We start from the raw sequence: 15,107 nt of genomic DNA, 5'->3' as shown, positions 1-15,107 counted from the left end.
TCAGAATATTAATGATGAATATTTTGATTCTGATATTACAACTACTAGTATGTAGGCTACTACAGTCTGTCTCCTGTCCCCAGTGCACCTTAGACAACAGTCCCCTCGGCTGGGCTGTTTGTTCCCTGACCACGTTGTGTCATCGTTGATCCCACAGCCTCTCGTTTTCCATTAGTCAGCTTTAAAGTTTCCCTACTCTCGTCCGCACTACGAACGGCTGATATCCGTTTCCTTCCACACTGGACGGACTAGCTAGCGAAGATGGCGGCGGCAGAATCTGATCGTGAAGTACCGTCTGCTCTGTGTACCGAATTCCTGAATTTCTCTGCCAAGGACACAGCTTTGGTATGTGACAGTTTCCATGTGTGTATATATTTGATGTGATGTGTCTTATCAAATGGTGCAGAGCGCACCAATTCCATCGACTATATTCATTTCTATATTTTTCCATCTCGACCTGTTTTTCTTCAATGCGATGATGATGATGGCCTAGGCTACAGTACGGGAGCATAGCTAATGCTAACTGGCATTAGCTAACCTACGGCATTGCATAACTGTAATATATTGATTGGAATCGATACTACACCAGCTATGTTATATTGGTAGGAATGTGTCCAGGATTATTTTAAACAATACTAACTAACGTTATAGGCTAGGGTCACTTGGCAGACAGTATTTTTGGTATTTCCGGCCAACATAATTTGTTAGCCGCACTGTCTGAACGTCAAGCAGTTGTTGTTCCATAACTAGCAGCAGTAGTTTGCTATTCTGTACAACTTGCGTACCAACAAACCCGCAATATCTGTTGTTGGGAATGAACCTTATTCGCTCCGTGAAACCCGCCCTGTTAACACAACCAGTTGGGGAGAGTGGGGTGTAGTTGGGGAGAACTCGGCCGTTATGCCTGGGTCACACCGACAGTGTTGACGCAAAATAGTACACAGCAACCACTCGATATGTGTGCAACAAAAGGTCAACATTTATCTTCTGTTACCATTTCTGTCTAACCGTCTTCGCATACGTTCGATAAATCCAACCTATTCACCACACACAACGCACTAAAACTGCCAATGTTGCAAGGCAAACGGCATCGTTCCATTGGAAATGAATGTACTTCTGGTGTCCCAAAGCATAAGCTCTGTCGGTGTGGTTGAGGCGTTAACCAGCTAGCATCGTAGCCCCCTGATCAGACCAACAGTGTTGTTGCTTCAATTCTGCATAATACATTCTGCAGGCAAACTTTTTTTCATTATGTAATCCAAAATTGTTGCTGGATATGTGCAACAAAAGTTCAACATTCAACTTTTGCTACTATTTCTGTCAAGTCAATTTAATGCATACAATGAATGAATGTACCCCACAAAACAAAGAACGCACTGCAACTGCCTCACAGCATTACTTTGGAAATGAATGTACTTCTGTTGTACCAAAACGCAAATATGCTGTTCATCTGATCGAGGGGTAGTGATGCCAGGTTACAGAAAAGCTTGAATTGAGCTATTTGCACAAACCTAGCCAACGAGCGAGTTATTAATTCTACCTACTAGTCACATATTGTTAATAACAGTAAAACAGATGTTTTCCTTTACCCATGACCCATCCAGTGTGATACATCACTTGTTGATTGCGAATACTTCCCTAGCTAGCCAGAATGTATTGCAAATGTATCAAATTGCCAATAGTGTCCTTGTACTTGGGCCTTCAGTAGCTCTGGTGTCAATCACTACCAACAGATGTGAGAACAATCCATAACAAAAGCATTGCGTCTAATTCTGAATATGCTAAACATTGTGTTGATCACACTAAACGAAATATCAACTTCAGTGGTCTTTCATTTCCCCATTACACTCAGCCTAAGACTACATGTTGTCTACATGTGACATCTGCCCCCCTGCAGGCTATATACCAGGCTAAGAGCTCACTCTCCACATATGACGCAACATGCCATGTACTAGATGTGACTGTGCTAGTTCATCACTGTCATTTGATTAATTATTATTTGCTAGGGTTGACTTTAAGGGTTCCCCTATTGCCTGGGGCAAGTGAACTGAGCAGTCATGGAAGTTGAGCCTGCTCCGAGGTTGCCCCATTGGGCAGGTGATTATATATATATATTTTTAGATATATTGATAACGACCTACATGCAAAGAATTCCAGTAGTCTGGTCTTTCTCGTTCCTCCATTTTATAGGTAAAAATAGCTACTATTTCATGCAAGTGATTCAGTGATTGCCAGGAATTGTGGGTTGACAATTAGGCTGTTATATTTTATAGAGCCCGACCGACGTTATCGGACTATATTGCCCTTTTACCGCTATATCAGTATCGGATCATTTTTCCACTGATAACCGATATTCAATAAATAGGATGAAAAAATGGAATCTCATACTAATCTGAACACTTGTAGTCATTCTCACGATGTCATTTAATTTAACAACATAAGAAATCAACATTTGAAAGATTTTTCTTGGACAGTTGTTGTTTTGGGTGGAAATTTGAGAATTCGGGATGGAAAAAAGTATATCGGCAGATACATTGGCAAGTTTTGTCCCCCCCAAAAATTGGAATTGGTATCAGACCCCAAAAAACATAAAGGTTGGGCTCTAATGTAGAACGAGAGTGAGTGACTCGCTTATCAAAGTAGCAAGCCCCAGCAAAACAGGCAAAGGGGCATGCCAGATACTTTCATTACAGGAAACATGAGGTAATTGCACTTACCGACCATGGTTTTAACCTCCTAATAAAAAAATAGGCCTTTTGGAGTGAGGTGACCATGTAGAATGTGCAGCTCACGCCGATGCAACCAGTATGATTTAAAAAGTCAAAGGGCCACAAAATGTGACTAAATGGTCGCAGTCTGGAGCCCTGCCTATAGGCATACAATAAAGACCACCCCATATAACTAAGTCAAATTCATACAAGTTGGACCTGGACTGTGTTCAATGTCCACCGGTCTGAAAAGCTAACAACAGGTTTGTTGTAATGTTCATGTCTCACTGTTAACCCCCCTCTACACAGAAATGGATCCAAGTGACTGACCTGTACAAGGAGGTATACCAGCACCTGGCCCGCTATGTACCTAAGATCTACTGCCTGGGGCCCAACCTGAACCCCCAGAGTGAGGACCTGCTGGCCCAGCTGCTGCTGCAAGCCCCTCTAGAGTGGTACCTATGTGGGGAGGACCCTTCCACGGGCCTTGCCAAGCTGGAGCAGAACAACCAGCCATCACAGCTCTGTGGACACGTCTTCAGAGTGGGAGAGCCCACCTACTCATGCAGGTGGGCGTAGTTGATGTCTCGTTAGACAGGCAGACAGAAAGACAGACACACATACGTATGCTAGCTGTCTTTTCCTGTGAATTGGGTCAGGTTGGTCCTGTGTTAAGTCTCAGGTCAAACCGTAAGCTTCCTGGTAAGCGGTGCGGTCTCGATAAGGTCGAGGTCACTTCCGTTTACAGGATCAGCTTGACCATACTAGCTAATTCCATACACACCCATACACAACCAAGTGTGTGTTCAATGGAAAGCCATTGCAATGCACTCCCATGCTTATTGTACTGTATGTGCCTAATTGAACATCCATTCCATGAGTTTTGTTTCTATTTTTCCTGAACAACTCCTCCTTTGTATTGGCATTGAGTAAGAGGGTAGCATGGGATCAAGACATGACCTGGTGGAACCCTGGAAGACAATGTTAGGTACTGTTGCTGTCCCTCCTGCTTCTCTCACAATCTAGCTCTCTCTCCTGCAGGGAATGTGCTGCAGACCCCACCTGTGTGCTTTGTATGCAGTGTTTCCTGGGCAGTGTGCATAAAGAACATCGCTACAGGGTAAGAAGGACCACACAACCTCTATCATACACTCAAGTGTTCAGTATAAGCAGGCCAACAGCCCAAACAATGGCTAGTAGTGCTGAGCCATTAACTGTCATTTTGTTTATGAAACAACTAATTGACCCACGTTAGTTCAATAACTTGATTTCCATTTATTAAAATAAATAATATTTGTGAGCCCAACGTGCTGTTTCTCTACAGAGAAATCATTCACGAGAGAAGTCGAGAACTATGTGGGACTCTGGGCGGAAGGGAGTTGTAGTTTTCACTAAGCAAATATTCAACCTAGTTCACCGCATAGCCCTGGTAATTAACAACAATGCCCATAATCCATTGCACCTGTTTTTTTACAGCTCGGACAGAGACGGATCAGAGAGGAAGAGGCAAAGCGAGAGGTTTCACTCTAGCCAAAATCTGTCCAAAATAAACAAGCCCAATACATTTCTATGGGCTTATTTTGGACCTAAGCTTGTCACCTGCCTTTGGGACAACGACTTCCATTGTTAGGGCAGAGGCATGAGTATCTCATCATTATATACAACTCTTTGGATGCATACACTTTTACGCCTGCTACGTTAGGTTATATGCACACAGACCGCATGAGAGAGAAATGTACACAACGACGAGAGGGACAGAGACTGTTTGTGAAAGAATGCCTTATTTACTTTGAAGAGCTAGTCAAATGTATTTTGGCAGACAGCTCTGCAGCATACTTAGGCAGGCCAGCGAAATAGGATGACTAAAGACAGTACATTATGTAATATACACAACTGAAATATTATATTTCATAGTAATTTCCTAATTTCTTCTATTGATGTCTACCCAATGTGGACCTGACACAGACAATGGAATGTTTTGGCAATTGAATGTTCACTATTTTTGACTTGGGAATATCCATTAAAAGCTCTATAATTATTTCATAATAAAAATAGTAATAACCTAAAAACATGATTATAAAAAAATTCAACCAAAACGGGACCGACCTCAAATCGCTCAGCACTACTACCTAGGTTTCAGTAGAAGTGCTGAAAGGGTAGGTAAGTGAGTGGGTGATTGCCATGAGATGGGTCATCCAGTTGCTGCTCTAAATCCAGGCTGAGGATCAGGCAGGCTAATCCCATTTGGGCCTAGCCTGGCTTGCCACTCTCCTGCCATGTGAGTCTCAGGATGGGTGCACCTATCCTCCTCAGGTCTCAAGCTCTGTTCACCCAAGAGTAGGTACAAGTTGCCCCTAACCACTGATACAGGGTCAGGTATATACTGTAGTTTTTAGGCCTACTAACAGTTAAGGTTAGGATTGGGGGGTAGGGTGAATTGATCTGTGGAAAATATGACCTTGAGTGCTTACTTATGCATTCTGGTTTTGTCTTCCTCCTCTTTGTTTGTGTTCTAGAACATTCTAAAACACTACTTCGGGGCAGGAAGATGTATGTACAGTTGAATTCAGAAGTGTACATGCACTTTGGAGTCATTAAAACTTGTTTTTCATCCAATCCACAAATTTCTTGTTAACAAACTATAGTTTTTGCAAGTTGGTTAGGACATCTGCTTTGTGCATGACACAAGTTATTTTTCTAACAATTGGTTACAGACAGATTATTTCACTTACAATTCACTGTATCACAATTCCAGTGGGTCAGAAGTTTACATACACTAAGTTGACTGTCCCTTTAAACAGCTTGGAAAATTCCAGAAAAATGTCATGGCTTTAGAAGCTTCTGAAAGGTTAATTGACATCTTTTGAGTCAATTGGAGATGTAGATGTATTTCAAGGCCTACCTTCAAACTCAGTGCCTCTTTGCTTGACATCATGGGAAAATCAAAAGAAATCAGCCAAGACCTCAAAGAAAATTGCAGACCTCCACAAGTCTGGTTCATCCTTGGGAGCAATTTCCAAACGCTTGAAGGGACCACGTTCATCTGTACAAACGATAGTGCGCAAATATAAACACCATGGGACCACGCAACCGTCATACCGCTCAGGAAGGAGACGTCTCCTAGAGATGAACGTACTTTGGTGCGAAAAGTGCAAATCAATCCCAGAACAGCAAAGGACCTTGTGAAGATGCTGGAGGGAACAGGTACAAAAGTATCTATATCCACAGTAAAACGAGTCCTATATCGAGAACCTGAAAGGCCGCTCAGCAAGGAAGCTGCTCCAAAACGGCAATAAAAAAGCTAGACTACGGTTTGCAACTGCACGTGGGGACAAAGATTGTACTTTTTGGAGAAATGGGTCTTCCCAATGGACAATGACCCCAAACATACTTCCAAAGTTGTGGCAAAATGGCTTAACAACAAAGTCAAGGTATTGGAGTGGCCATCACAAAGCCCTGACCTCAATCCTATAGAAAATTTGTGGGCAGAATTGAAAAAGTGTGTGCGATCAAGGAGGCCTACAAACCTGCTCTGTCAGGAAGAATGGGCCAAAATTCACCCAACTTATTGTGGGAAGCTTGTGGAAGGCTACCTGAAATGTTTGACCCAAGTTAAACAATTTAAAGGCAATGCAGGTGATGTAGAAGGTGGTCATTGTTGTCGTCTTCCAAATGTAAACCATCCAGAAGCTTCTCTGTCTGCTGCGTATGACTGTGTACATGTACTTGTGTTGTCTTGCCTCACATATCGTCTCCCCTTCAGATGACGACCTCTGGGGGAGGGGGGTTCTGTGATTGTGGAGACACAGAGGCCTGGAAGAAGGGCCCTTACTGTCAGAAACATGAGCCCAACATCAGTGACTCTTGTCAGGAGGTGAGCAGCTCTCAGCCACTGCGACTGTATATCATGTCTCATTCACATCTAATAAAAGTACACCGTTCATTCGCTGCTGTTACTACACATTATGTTACAAGTTGTTACAGATTGCTAATTGCCACTTTAATCATTCTTTGAGGTTGACACAACCATTGTTTGATTGTGTATCTGCAGGATCCCCTGGCCCACCTGTCAACAGACATGATTGCCCGCTGCTATAATGTCTTCGCTATTGTGCTGAAATACGCCGTGGACATGCTCACCTGGGACAAGGAGGATGAGCTGCCCCCGGGCCTAGAGCCTCCGTACGTACACACTCGCACACAGGAAGTCATTTGTGATTATATGTCATGTTCTTGCTGGTCGCCATGACAACAAAATGGTTTTCATCTCTAGCCAGTTGATCTTCACGTCTTTTTGATTTGTCAGAGACCGAGGTGACACCTATTACTGCATGCTCTTCAATGACGAGGTCCACACCTACGAGCAAGTCATCTACACCCTCCAGAAGGCAGTCAACTGCACCCAGAAAGAAGCAGTCAGCTTTGCCACCACAGTAGACAGAGATGTGAGTGTGTTAATGACTAATGGCTTCATATTAGTGATTGGGGGGGCATTTTATAGTTACATATTGCAATATTTTATCTATATTTGACTCCAGGTATTAATTAGTTAAACATTATTTTACTACTGTAAGTAGTAGGGATGCACCGGTATGACATTTGTGTCCGATACCGGTAACCAACATTTAACATTTTAGCGGCCTTTTAAGCATTCTGGTACAGTTAAATAGTTGAAACAAGGTGTCATATGTTCAGTTGGGAACAGATTGTTTAATAACTTGTAATTGAGAGAAATGACAACCATGAATGTATTTTATTAGCACAACAGATGTTCATGACGCAAATAGTTTAGCTGCCCCGCATTACAAAGATGGTCAAGTTGTTTGTGTCTCTTCTCACTATCCAATCTTGAATCTATGGAGAAACTTAACTGCTTTGAAAGAAATATTGGTTGAAACTAAAATGCAGTTCATCATTTTAGCTTTAACTGCTTGAAAATATGACTGTCTAGGCTGTCCTGAACTGATATAAATGGTACAACTTCAGCTTTTCAAATGTGCTCAGCTGACTTGACTAGTAAAATGAGAGCAAATTTACAAATAAAAAATAAATAAACAAAATAACAAAACTGCTTAGTTTTAAATGAAATGAAAATCTTGACCTATACCAGCCATGAAAAAACAACAGTGACTATAGATGACTGGGCTACAATATGACTGCCCATTTAGGGGGAGGTTTTTTCTTCACAAAGAGGACCTGCTCGAGAGAGTCTTTCTTTTTTCCATCTACAATGTGTGAAGCTGCACTGAAAAGGTGCTCACTGTCCGCACTAGTACAGGGAAGCACCAAGATGCTTGTTACTTCTCCAGTATCAAAGTGCATCTTCATTCCTGGTAATAGTAGGTTCTGTCAGGTATGCTAGTATCTGCAAATAATGAGAAAGGGGGTTAGTACATTAAATACAACATATTGCATTATTCCTACATTCCAAAGTATCATTAGGCATAGATCAACATTGGCAAATGATGGCCGATGTAGTAACAGAAAATGACAATACAACGAGTCTCTCTCTGAGACACACACACACTGACCAAAAAGTTATTTTGTTGGAATTTCTCTATGTCCCCATTACCAGAAAAACCATCAAAAACAATTTCTTTCAATTACTTGCTGTGCTGTTTTGTTGTTCAGTCGTTTCATTCTCAAGCAGGATTTCATCATGCATGTCAAGCAGGGAAGTTTCAGCTCTGTCTGTCCGTGGCTTCTTCTGTCGCGGGTCCTCTTCCTTGGTGCGCATTGTCACTGTGTCCGTTTCCATCTGGTCCAGCGGTGTATGTAACATTTCACATAAACCCTGTTTTTTTTGTCTGCATCGAAGTAGCGGTCCTTGTGCCTAGCATCGAGCATAGTGGTGACACAGTAAAGAGGCTCAAAGAGAATACCACTGAATCGCTTGTTCACAGCCTCTAGTTGAGTACTTTTGCAAGTTTTAACCGCACGGTCTGTGTCGGCAGTTTTGTTGAGCAGGTGTTTCAATGCCATGACAGAGGGTATCACGTCTGCTGCCGACGTAGTTGATGAGCCTATTTCTCGAATCAGTTGTTGGAACGGAGCTCGGAGTGTGTTCATGTTTTCAATGAGAGTCCACTGGTTTGTGCTGATTGTTGCAGGTAACTCAGTCGGCTGCGTACGCGCCAAGTTCTCGTTTTTGTTCCAGCAGGCTCTCCGTCACGTAAAAAGTACTGTTCCATCTGGTGGAAATGTCTTGCTTAAGCCTTTTCGTTTTTACTCTTAAGCTGTTCCTGTATTGTTTGCAGCCGGCTACATGCTAGCAGTGAGTGTTTTAAAATGACCCACTATCTTCCTACCTGTTACCACTGTCAGATCTGCTGCGTTGGTCCAAAACACCTTCGTTCACAGCCAGTTGCAGGATGTGTGCTATGCATGGAAAACTGGTGACTCTGCATTCTTCCAAAGCCTTTGTCATGTGCATTATCAGGTAGCACAGTGTGTACTTTGTTCCAAACATGTTCTCAAATGCCATTGAAATGGCAGCAGCGGTATGAGAACCAGCACATTCTTGAGTATGCAATACGACTTTCCTCAGTACGAAGTCCTCGTCGACCCACTGTGCTGTCAGACTCCGCATGCTCATGGGGTTGACGTCGCTGGTCCAAATGTTAGTCGCGAAGCTAATAGCAGTGACACCCATAGCAAGATGCTCATGGATGTGCATTTCAACAATACTGTGTAACTCCGGTAGGGCAACATCTGAAAAATAGCACCTACTTGGTAGTGTGTACCGGTGCTCGACCAGTCGACGAAAGCCAACATCATCCACGACAGAGAACGGTTGATTGTCAAGGCCATTATCTTGGCGTTAATTGATTTCGCCTTTGAGTTGTCTCACTGAAATGTTACTCTTACTCTTTGAAATGACTGCTCGACTTGAACGTGTTTAGTTGTTGGAAGTTTGCGCTTAGTTTTTTTTTCTGCTTTTGTTCTAAGTAGTCGCTGAACATCTGGGAGGGATGAACTTTCAAATGAGTAATTAGGTTTGTGGTATTGAAGGATTTCACTTTCTCCCCTCTGGAAATAATAGCATCACAAACATTGCATATGGCCTTTTTGTTATCTTCCTTTGAAAAATAGATCCACACAGCAGACCTTGTGGGCGAGGTTAGGAATGCTGTTGCACGTGTAGCGCTGTATTTTTCGCTGCATCATTACGTCATCTACCTACGTTATATAGGTATGCACGTCCTCTACCTACGTTATATAGGTATGCACGTCCTCTACCTACGTTATATAGGTATGCACGTCCTCTACCTACGTTATATAGGTATGCACGTCCTCTACCTACGTTATATAGGTATGCACGTCCTCTACCTACGTTATATAGGTATGCACGTCATCTACCTACGTTATATAGGTATGCACGTCATCTACCTACGTTATATAGGTATGCACGTCCTCTACCTACGTTATATAGGTATGCACGTCCTCTACCTACGTTATATAGGTATGCACGTCATCTACCTACGTTATATAGGTATGCACGTCATCTACCTACGTTATATAGGTATGCACGTCATCTACCTACGTTATATAGGTATGCACGTCATCTACCTACGTTATATAGGTATGCACGTCATCTACCTACGTTATATAGGTATGCACGTCATCTACCTACGTTATATAGGTATGCACGTCATCTACCTACGTTATATAGGTATGCACGTCATGTACCTACGTTATATAGGTATGCACGTCATCTACCTACGTTATATAGGTATGCACGTCATCTACCTACGTTATATAGGTATGCACGTCATCTACCTACGTTATATAGGTATGCACGTCATCTACCTACGTTATATAGGTATGCACGTCATCTACCTACGTTATATAGGTATGCACGTCATCTACCTACGTTATATAGGTATGCACGTCATCTACCTACGTTATATAGGTATGCACGTCCTCTACCTACGTTATATAGGTATGCACGTCATCTACCTACGTTATATAGGTATGCACGTCATCTACCTACGTTATATAGGTATGCACGTCATCTACCTACGTTATATAGGTATGCACGTCCTCTACCTACGTTATATAGGTATGCACGTCATCTACCTACGTTATATAGGTATGCACGTCATCTACCTACGTTATATAGGTATGCACGTCATCTACCTACGTTATATAGGTATGCACGTCATCTACCTACGTTATATAGGTATGCACGTCAGCTTTGACATCGGTTTTGAACATCGGCGTTAAACTAGACATAGAACCGATGTTGGTATTTTCTAGCTAATATCGTCCGATTCCGATATGCTTAAAAATATATCGTGCATCCCTAGCAGGTAGGGTTAGCTAGCACTAGTCGGCTGGCTGTACATCCTCAAACGTGGAGCACAATTGGCCTAGCATCATCCGGGTTTGGACGGTTTAGGCCGTCATTGTAAATAAGAATTTGTTCTTAGCTGGCTTGCCTAGTTAAGTAAAATGTAAAAAATATTGAGCAATATATTTGGAACATTTACAATAAAATCGTGGTATGTATGTATGTATGTATGTATGTGAGAATCGCAGTACATATCGCATCGGCACCTAAGTATCGTGAGGTCCTTGGCAATTCCCAGCCATACTTCATATGTGTGTAATCATTCTCTTGTATCTTCTGCTATACAGGGAAGGAAATCGGTGCGCTTTGGTGACTTTGCGTTCTGTGAGCAGGCCAAGTCAGTCATTGTGGTGAGTAGCCTGGTCTGGGGAGCTGGATGTATCTCCATTGAAATTGTCATGAGATGACAGATGCTCACATCCCACCGCAGCCACCAATTAAACCCATGTTATTTTACAGTAATTTTTCATGAGTGTATTAATCTGTGTGTGTGCGTCTGCAGAGGAACACTAGTCGTCAGTCGAAGCCCTTGAGGGTCCAGGTAATGCACTCCTCGGTGGTGGCTCACCAGTGCTTTGCTCTCAAAGCCCTCCACTGGCTGGGCCACGTCATAGGATACTCAGGTCAGCCTCCTTCCTCATTCCAAGCTGCATGTGAAGTATGTCTAACTGCTGTTGGATTGTACACTCCGTATCCTCTTGAAATATAAAGAATTTAACCTGTAATCTTTAAAAAAAAAATGTCTTCCGCTTCATAAGTGGTTTATTGGATGAAAAATAAGTTTTGGTCACGTCAGTCTTTACTTTTGCTAAAGACCCTCCACACATCCTTGTTTGCTTTGTTTTTGTATCCTTGTGTGTGTATGATCTGTGTGTGTAGACGCTCTGAGGAGGATCCTGTGTCAGGTGGGCCTGGAGAGAGGGCCAGAGGGGGAGAACTCCTCCCTGGTGGACACACTCATGCTCTGTGACTCCAAGATGTGGAAAGGTAAGGAGGAGGAAATGCGTCCTTTTTAGTTCTCCTGCCAGGGTTAGGGACAATTACATTTCAATTCAACTCAATAATTGAAAAATCCTCATCGAAAAGAGATGGCAAATGTCTATTTACTTTGAGATTTGATTGATTTGGGAGGGCATTGACTGACCCCCCCCCACCACCCTGTCTCCTGCAATGCACATAAAACATAAACAGCCTTTCCGTGAGTACAGTTGTTTTAAGTAATACCTGTTTTCCACTCCAGGGGCCAGGAATGTCTACCACCAGCTCTTTATGAGCAGCCTTCTCATGGACCTCAAATACAAGAAGCTATTTGCTATCCAGTTTGCAAAAGTAAGCCTCTTCTTTTGTCACTTGATTTGAAGGACCAGTATGGCCACCCAATGTAACACAGCTATGTGGAAAGTCACAGTGCATTCTGCATTAGAAGCACTGGAGGTGCTATTGTGAACCTGCATCTCCAGCTGGCCCCCTTTTTAATGAGGAACTAATGTGTCAACATCACATCAGCAGGGGCGAGGACTCAATCCTGATCTACATGCGTTTGTAGTCGGAAGTTTACATACACTTTAGACAAGTACATTTAAACTCCAGTTTTTCACAATTCCTGACATTTAATCCTACTAACAATTCCCTGTTTTAGGTCAGTTAGGATCACTACTTTATTTTAAGAATGTGAAATGTCAGAATAATAGTAGAGAGAATGATCTATTTCAGCTTTTATTTCTTTCATCACATTCCCAGTGGGTCTGAAGTTTACATACACTCAATTAGTATTTGGTAGCATTGCCTTTAAAATGTTTTACTTTGGTCAAATGTTTCAGGTAGCCTTCCACAAGCTTCCCACAATAAATTGGGTGAATTTTGGCCCATTCAGCCTGACAGAGCTGGTGTAACTGAGTCAGGTTTGTGGGCCTCCTTGCTCACACACGCCTTTTCAGTTCTGTCCACGCATTTGCTATAGGATTGAGGTCAGGGCTTTGTGATGGCCACTCCAATACCTTGACTTTGTTGTCCTTAAGCCATTTTGCCACAACTTTGGAAGTATGCTTGGGGCCGTTGTCCATTTGGGAGACCCATTTGCAACCAAGCTTTAACTTCCTGACTGATGTCTTGAGATGTTGCTTCAATATATCCACATACTTTTCCCCCCTCATGGCGCCATCTATTTTGTGAAGTGCATCAGTCCCTCCTGCAGCAAAGCACCCCCACAACATGATACTGCCACCCCTGTGCTTCACGTTTGGGATGGTGTTCTTCGACTTGCACGCCTCCCCCTTTTTCCTCCAAACATAACAATGGTCATTATGGCCAAGCAGTTCAATTTGTGTTTCATCAGACCAGAGGACATTTCTCCAAAAAGTACAATCTTTGTCCCCATGTGCAGTTGCAAACTGTGGCTTTTCAGGTAATGTTCGATTATAGGACTCGTTTTACTGTGGATATAAATACTTTTGTACCTGTTTGCTCCAGCATCTTTACAAGGTTCTTTGCTGTTGTTCTGGGATTGATTCTCACTTTTCGCACCAAAGTACATTCATCTCTACGAGACTGAACGCGTCTCCTTCCTGAGCGGTATGATGGCTGTGTGGTCCCGTGGTGTTTATACTTGCGTACTATTGTTTGTACAGATGAACGCAGTACCTTCAGGCATTTGGAAATTGCTCCCAAGGATGAACCTGATTTTGGAGGTTTGCCATTTTTTCTGAGGTCTTGCCTGATTTCTTTTGATTTTCCCATGATGTCAAGTAAAGAGTCACTGAGTTTGAAAGTAGGCAATGAAATACATCCACAGGTACACCTCCGATTGACTCAAATGATGCCAATTAGCCTATCAGAAGCTTCTACAGCCATGACATCATTTTCTGGAATTATCCAAGCTGTTAAAAGGCACATTCAACTTAGTGTATGTAAACTTCTGACCCACTGGAATTGTGATTTAAGTGAAATAATCTGTCTGTAAACAATTGTTGGAAAAATGACTTGTGTCATGCACAAAGTAGATGTCCTAACCAACTTGCCAAAACAATAGTTTGCTAACAAGACATTTGTGGAGTGGTTGAAAAACGAGTTTTAATGACTCCATCCTAAGGGTGTGTAAACTTCTGACTTCAACTGTAAGTGCTAGCTCAATGTCTCAAATGTAAATGTATGGTGTAGCTATTGCAAAGAATTGGACACTGTCTTGAATGGAAGTTTGATATAACGGAAGACTATTGTGTGAATGTGTTGGCACCAAGCCTCGATGGGGGCACTAACTACATCACATCCTTTAACCAGTCCTCCTGAGTGGATTTCCTCTCAGCCTGCTTGGCGTGTAACTCAGGCCCGCACACTCCCGGTCCCTGTCTGACTCCAAAGGCCGCTCTGCTCTCTCTCTCTCTCTCTCTCTCTCACACACACACACACTCGGAGCCAAGGCTCTACAGGTCTCCTGAGCTGAACCTGAGAGCATAGATATATACGCTCACTGGGTCGCATGAGCTAAGACTCGAAGCCAGGATGTTGGATAAGATGGGCTGCTCAAAATCTTATGTGGAGGAGTATTTAACCCTAACTTTGATTGGACACAATTGGCCTGATGCTCTTCTGGGATTCTATGTCTATGCTTTCAGAGACCTGGGTGGTCAAGGGCAGGAGGGCTTCAGAAGCTTAACAGGGAGAAGGATGAAGTTGCCCTTAGACATTGATCTGAGGTCAGTTTTGCTTTCCTCCTCCCAAATGGTTAAGGTTTTTCGATTTGGGGAGTAAGCTGATCCTAGATCTGTGTCTAGGGGTTACTTCTCTCTGGAACTTAGAAATGAATTTGGGGCGGGGGGGGGGTTGAGGAGAGGGAAAGGGGCCCACGCCCTTTGACCAGGAGGTGAATGTCCCCCTTGTCGTTTAGAATTACCGGCGCCTCCAGACAGATTTTATGGAGGATGATCACGAGCGTGTAGTGTCAGTGACCTCTCTGTCAGTTCAGCTCTTCACCGTCCCCACCATGGTGAGTAACCCCAACCCCACGCCTGACCACACACCTCTCAACACACACACCTTCTCTTCTTCTC

The 15,107-nt window shown here is 43.0% G+C and overlaps 1 protein-coding gene across 4 annotated transcripts in view; it reads left to right on the top strand.

Moving 5' to 3' along the window:
- Positions 1–138: 138 nt before the first annotated feature.
- The window catches only part of ubr2 (ubiquitin protein ligase E3 component n-recognin 2), a 43,881-nt gene continuing 28,912 nt past the window's right edge, over positions 139–15,107 (top strand). Inside the window, exons 1-11 of one of the 4 annotated variants that reach the window (XM_052498433.1) lie at positions 139–345; positions 3,018–3,277; positions 3,750–3,828; positions 6,472–6,582; positions 6,760–6,890; positions 7,015–7,153; positions 11,349–11,411; positions 11,564–11,684; positions 11,941–12,048; positions 12,302–12,390; positions 14,945–15,043. In XM_052498433.1, coding sequence (XP_052354393.1) covers positions 262–345; positions 3,018–3,277; positions 3,750–3,828; positions 6,472–6,582; positions 6,760–6,890; positions 7,015–7,153; positions 11,349–11,411; positions 11,564–11,684; positions 11,941–12,048; positions 12,302–12,390; positions 14,945–15,043 — 1,284 coding nt within the window. In that variant the 5' untranslated portion in view covers positions 139–261. The remainder of the gene's footprint in view (positions 346–3,017; positions 3,278–3,749; positions 3,829–6,471; positions 6,583–6,759; positions 6,891–7,014; positions 7,154–11,348; positions 11,412–11,563; positions 11,685–11,940; positions 12,049–12,301; positions 12,391–14,944; positions 15,044–15,107) is intronic. The other 3 variants (XM_052498430.1, XM_052498432.1, XM_035754072.2) reach the window with 3 other exon arrangements.

The sequence above is a fragment of the Oncorhynchus keta genome, chromosome 36, assembly GCF_023373465.1.
Source record: "Oncorhynchus keta strain PuntledgeMale-10-30-2019 chromosome 36, Oket_V2, whole genome shotgun sequence".
In the NCBI taxonomy this organism is placed as follows: Eukaryota; Metazoa; Chordata; class Actinopteri; order Salmoniformes; family Salmonidae; genus Oncorhynchus; species Oncorhynchus keta.
Note: the sequence above shows the minus strand (reverse complement) of the source record. Positions and strands in the feature narration are given on the sequence as shown.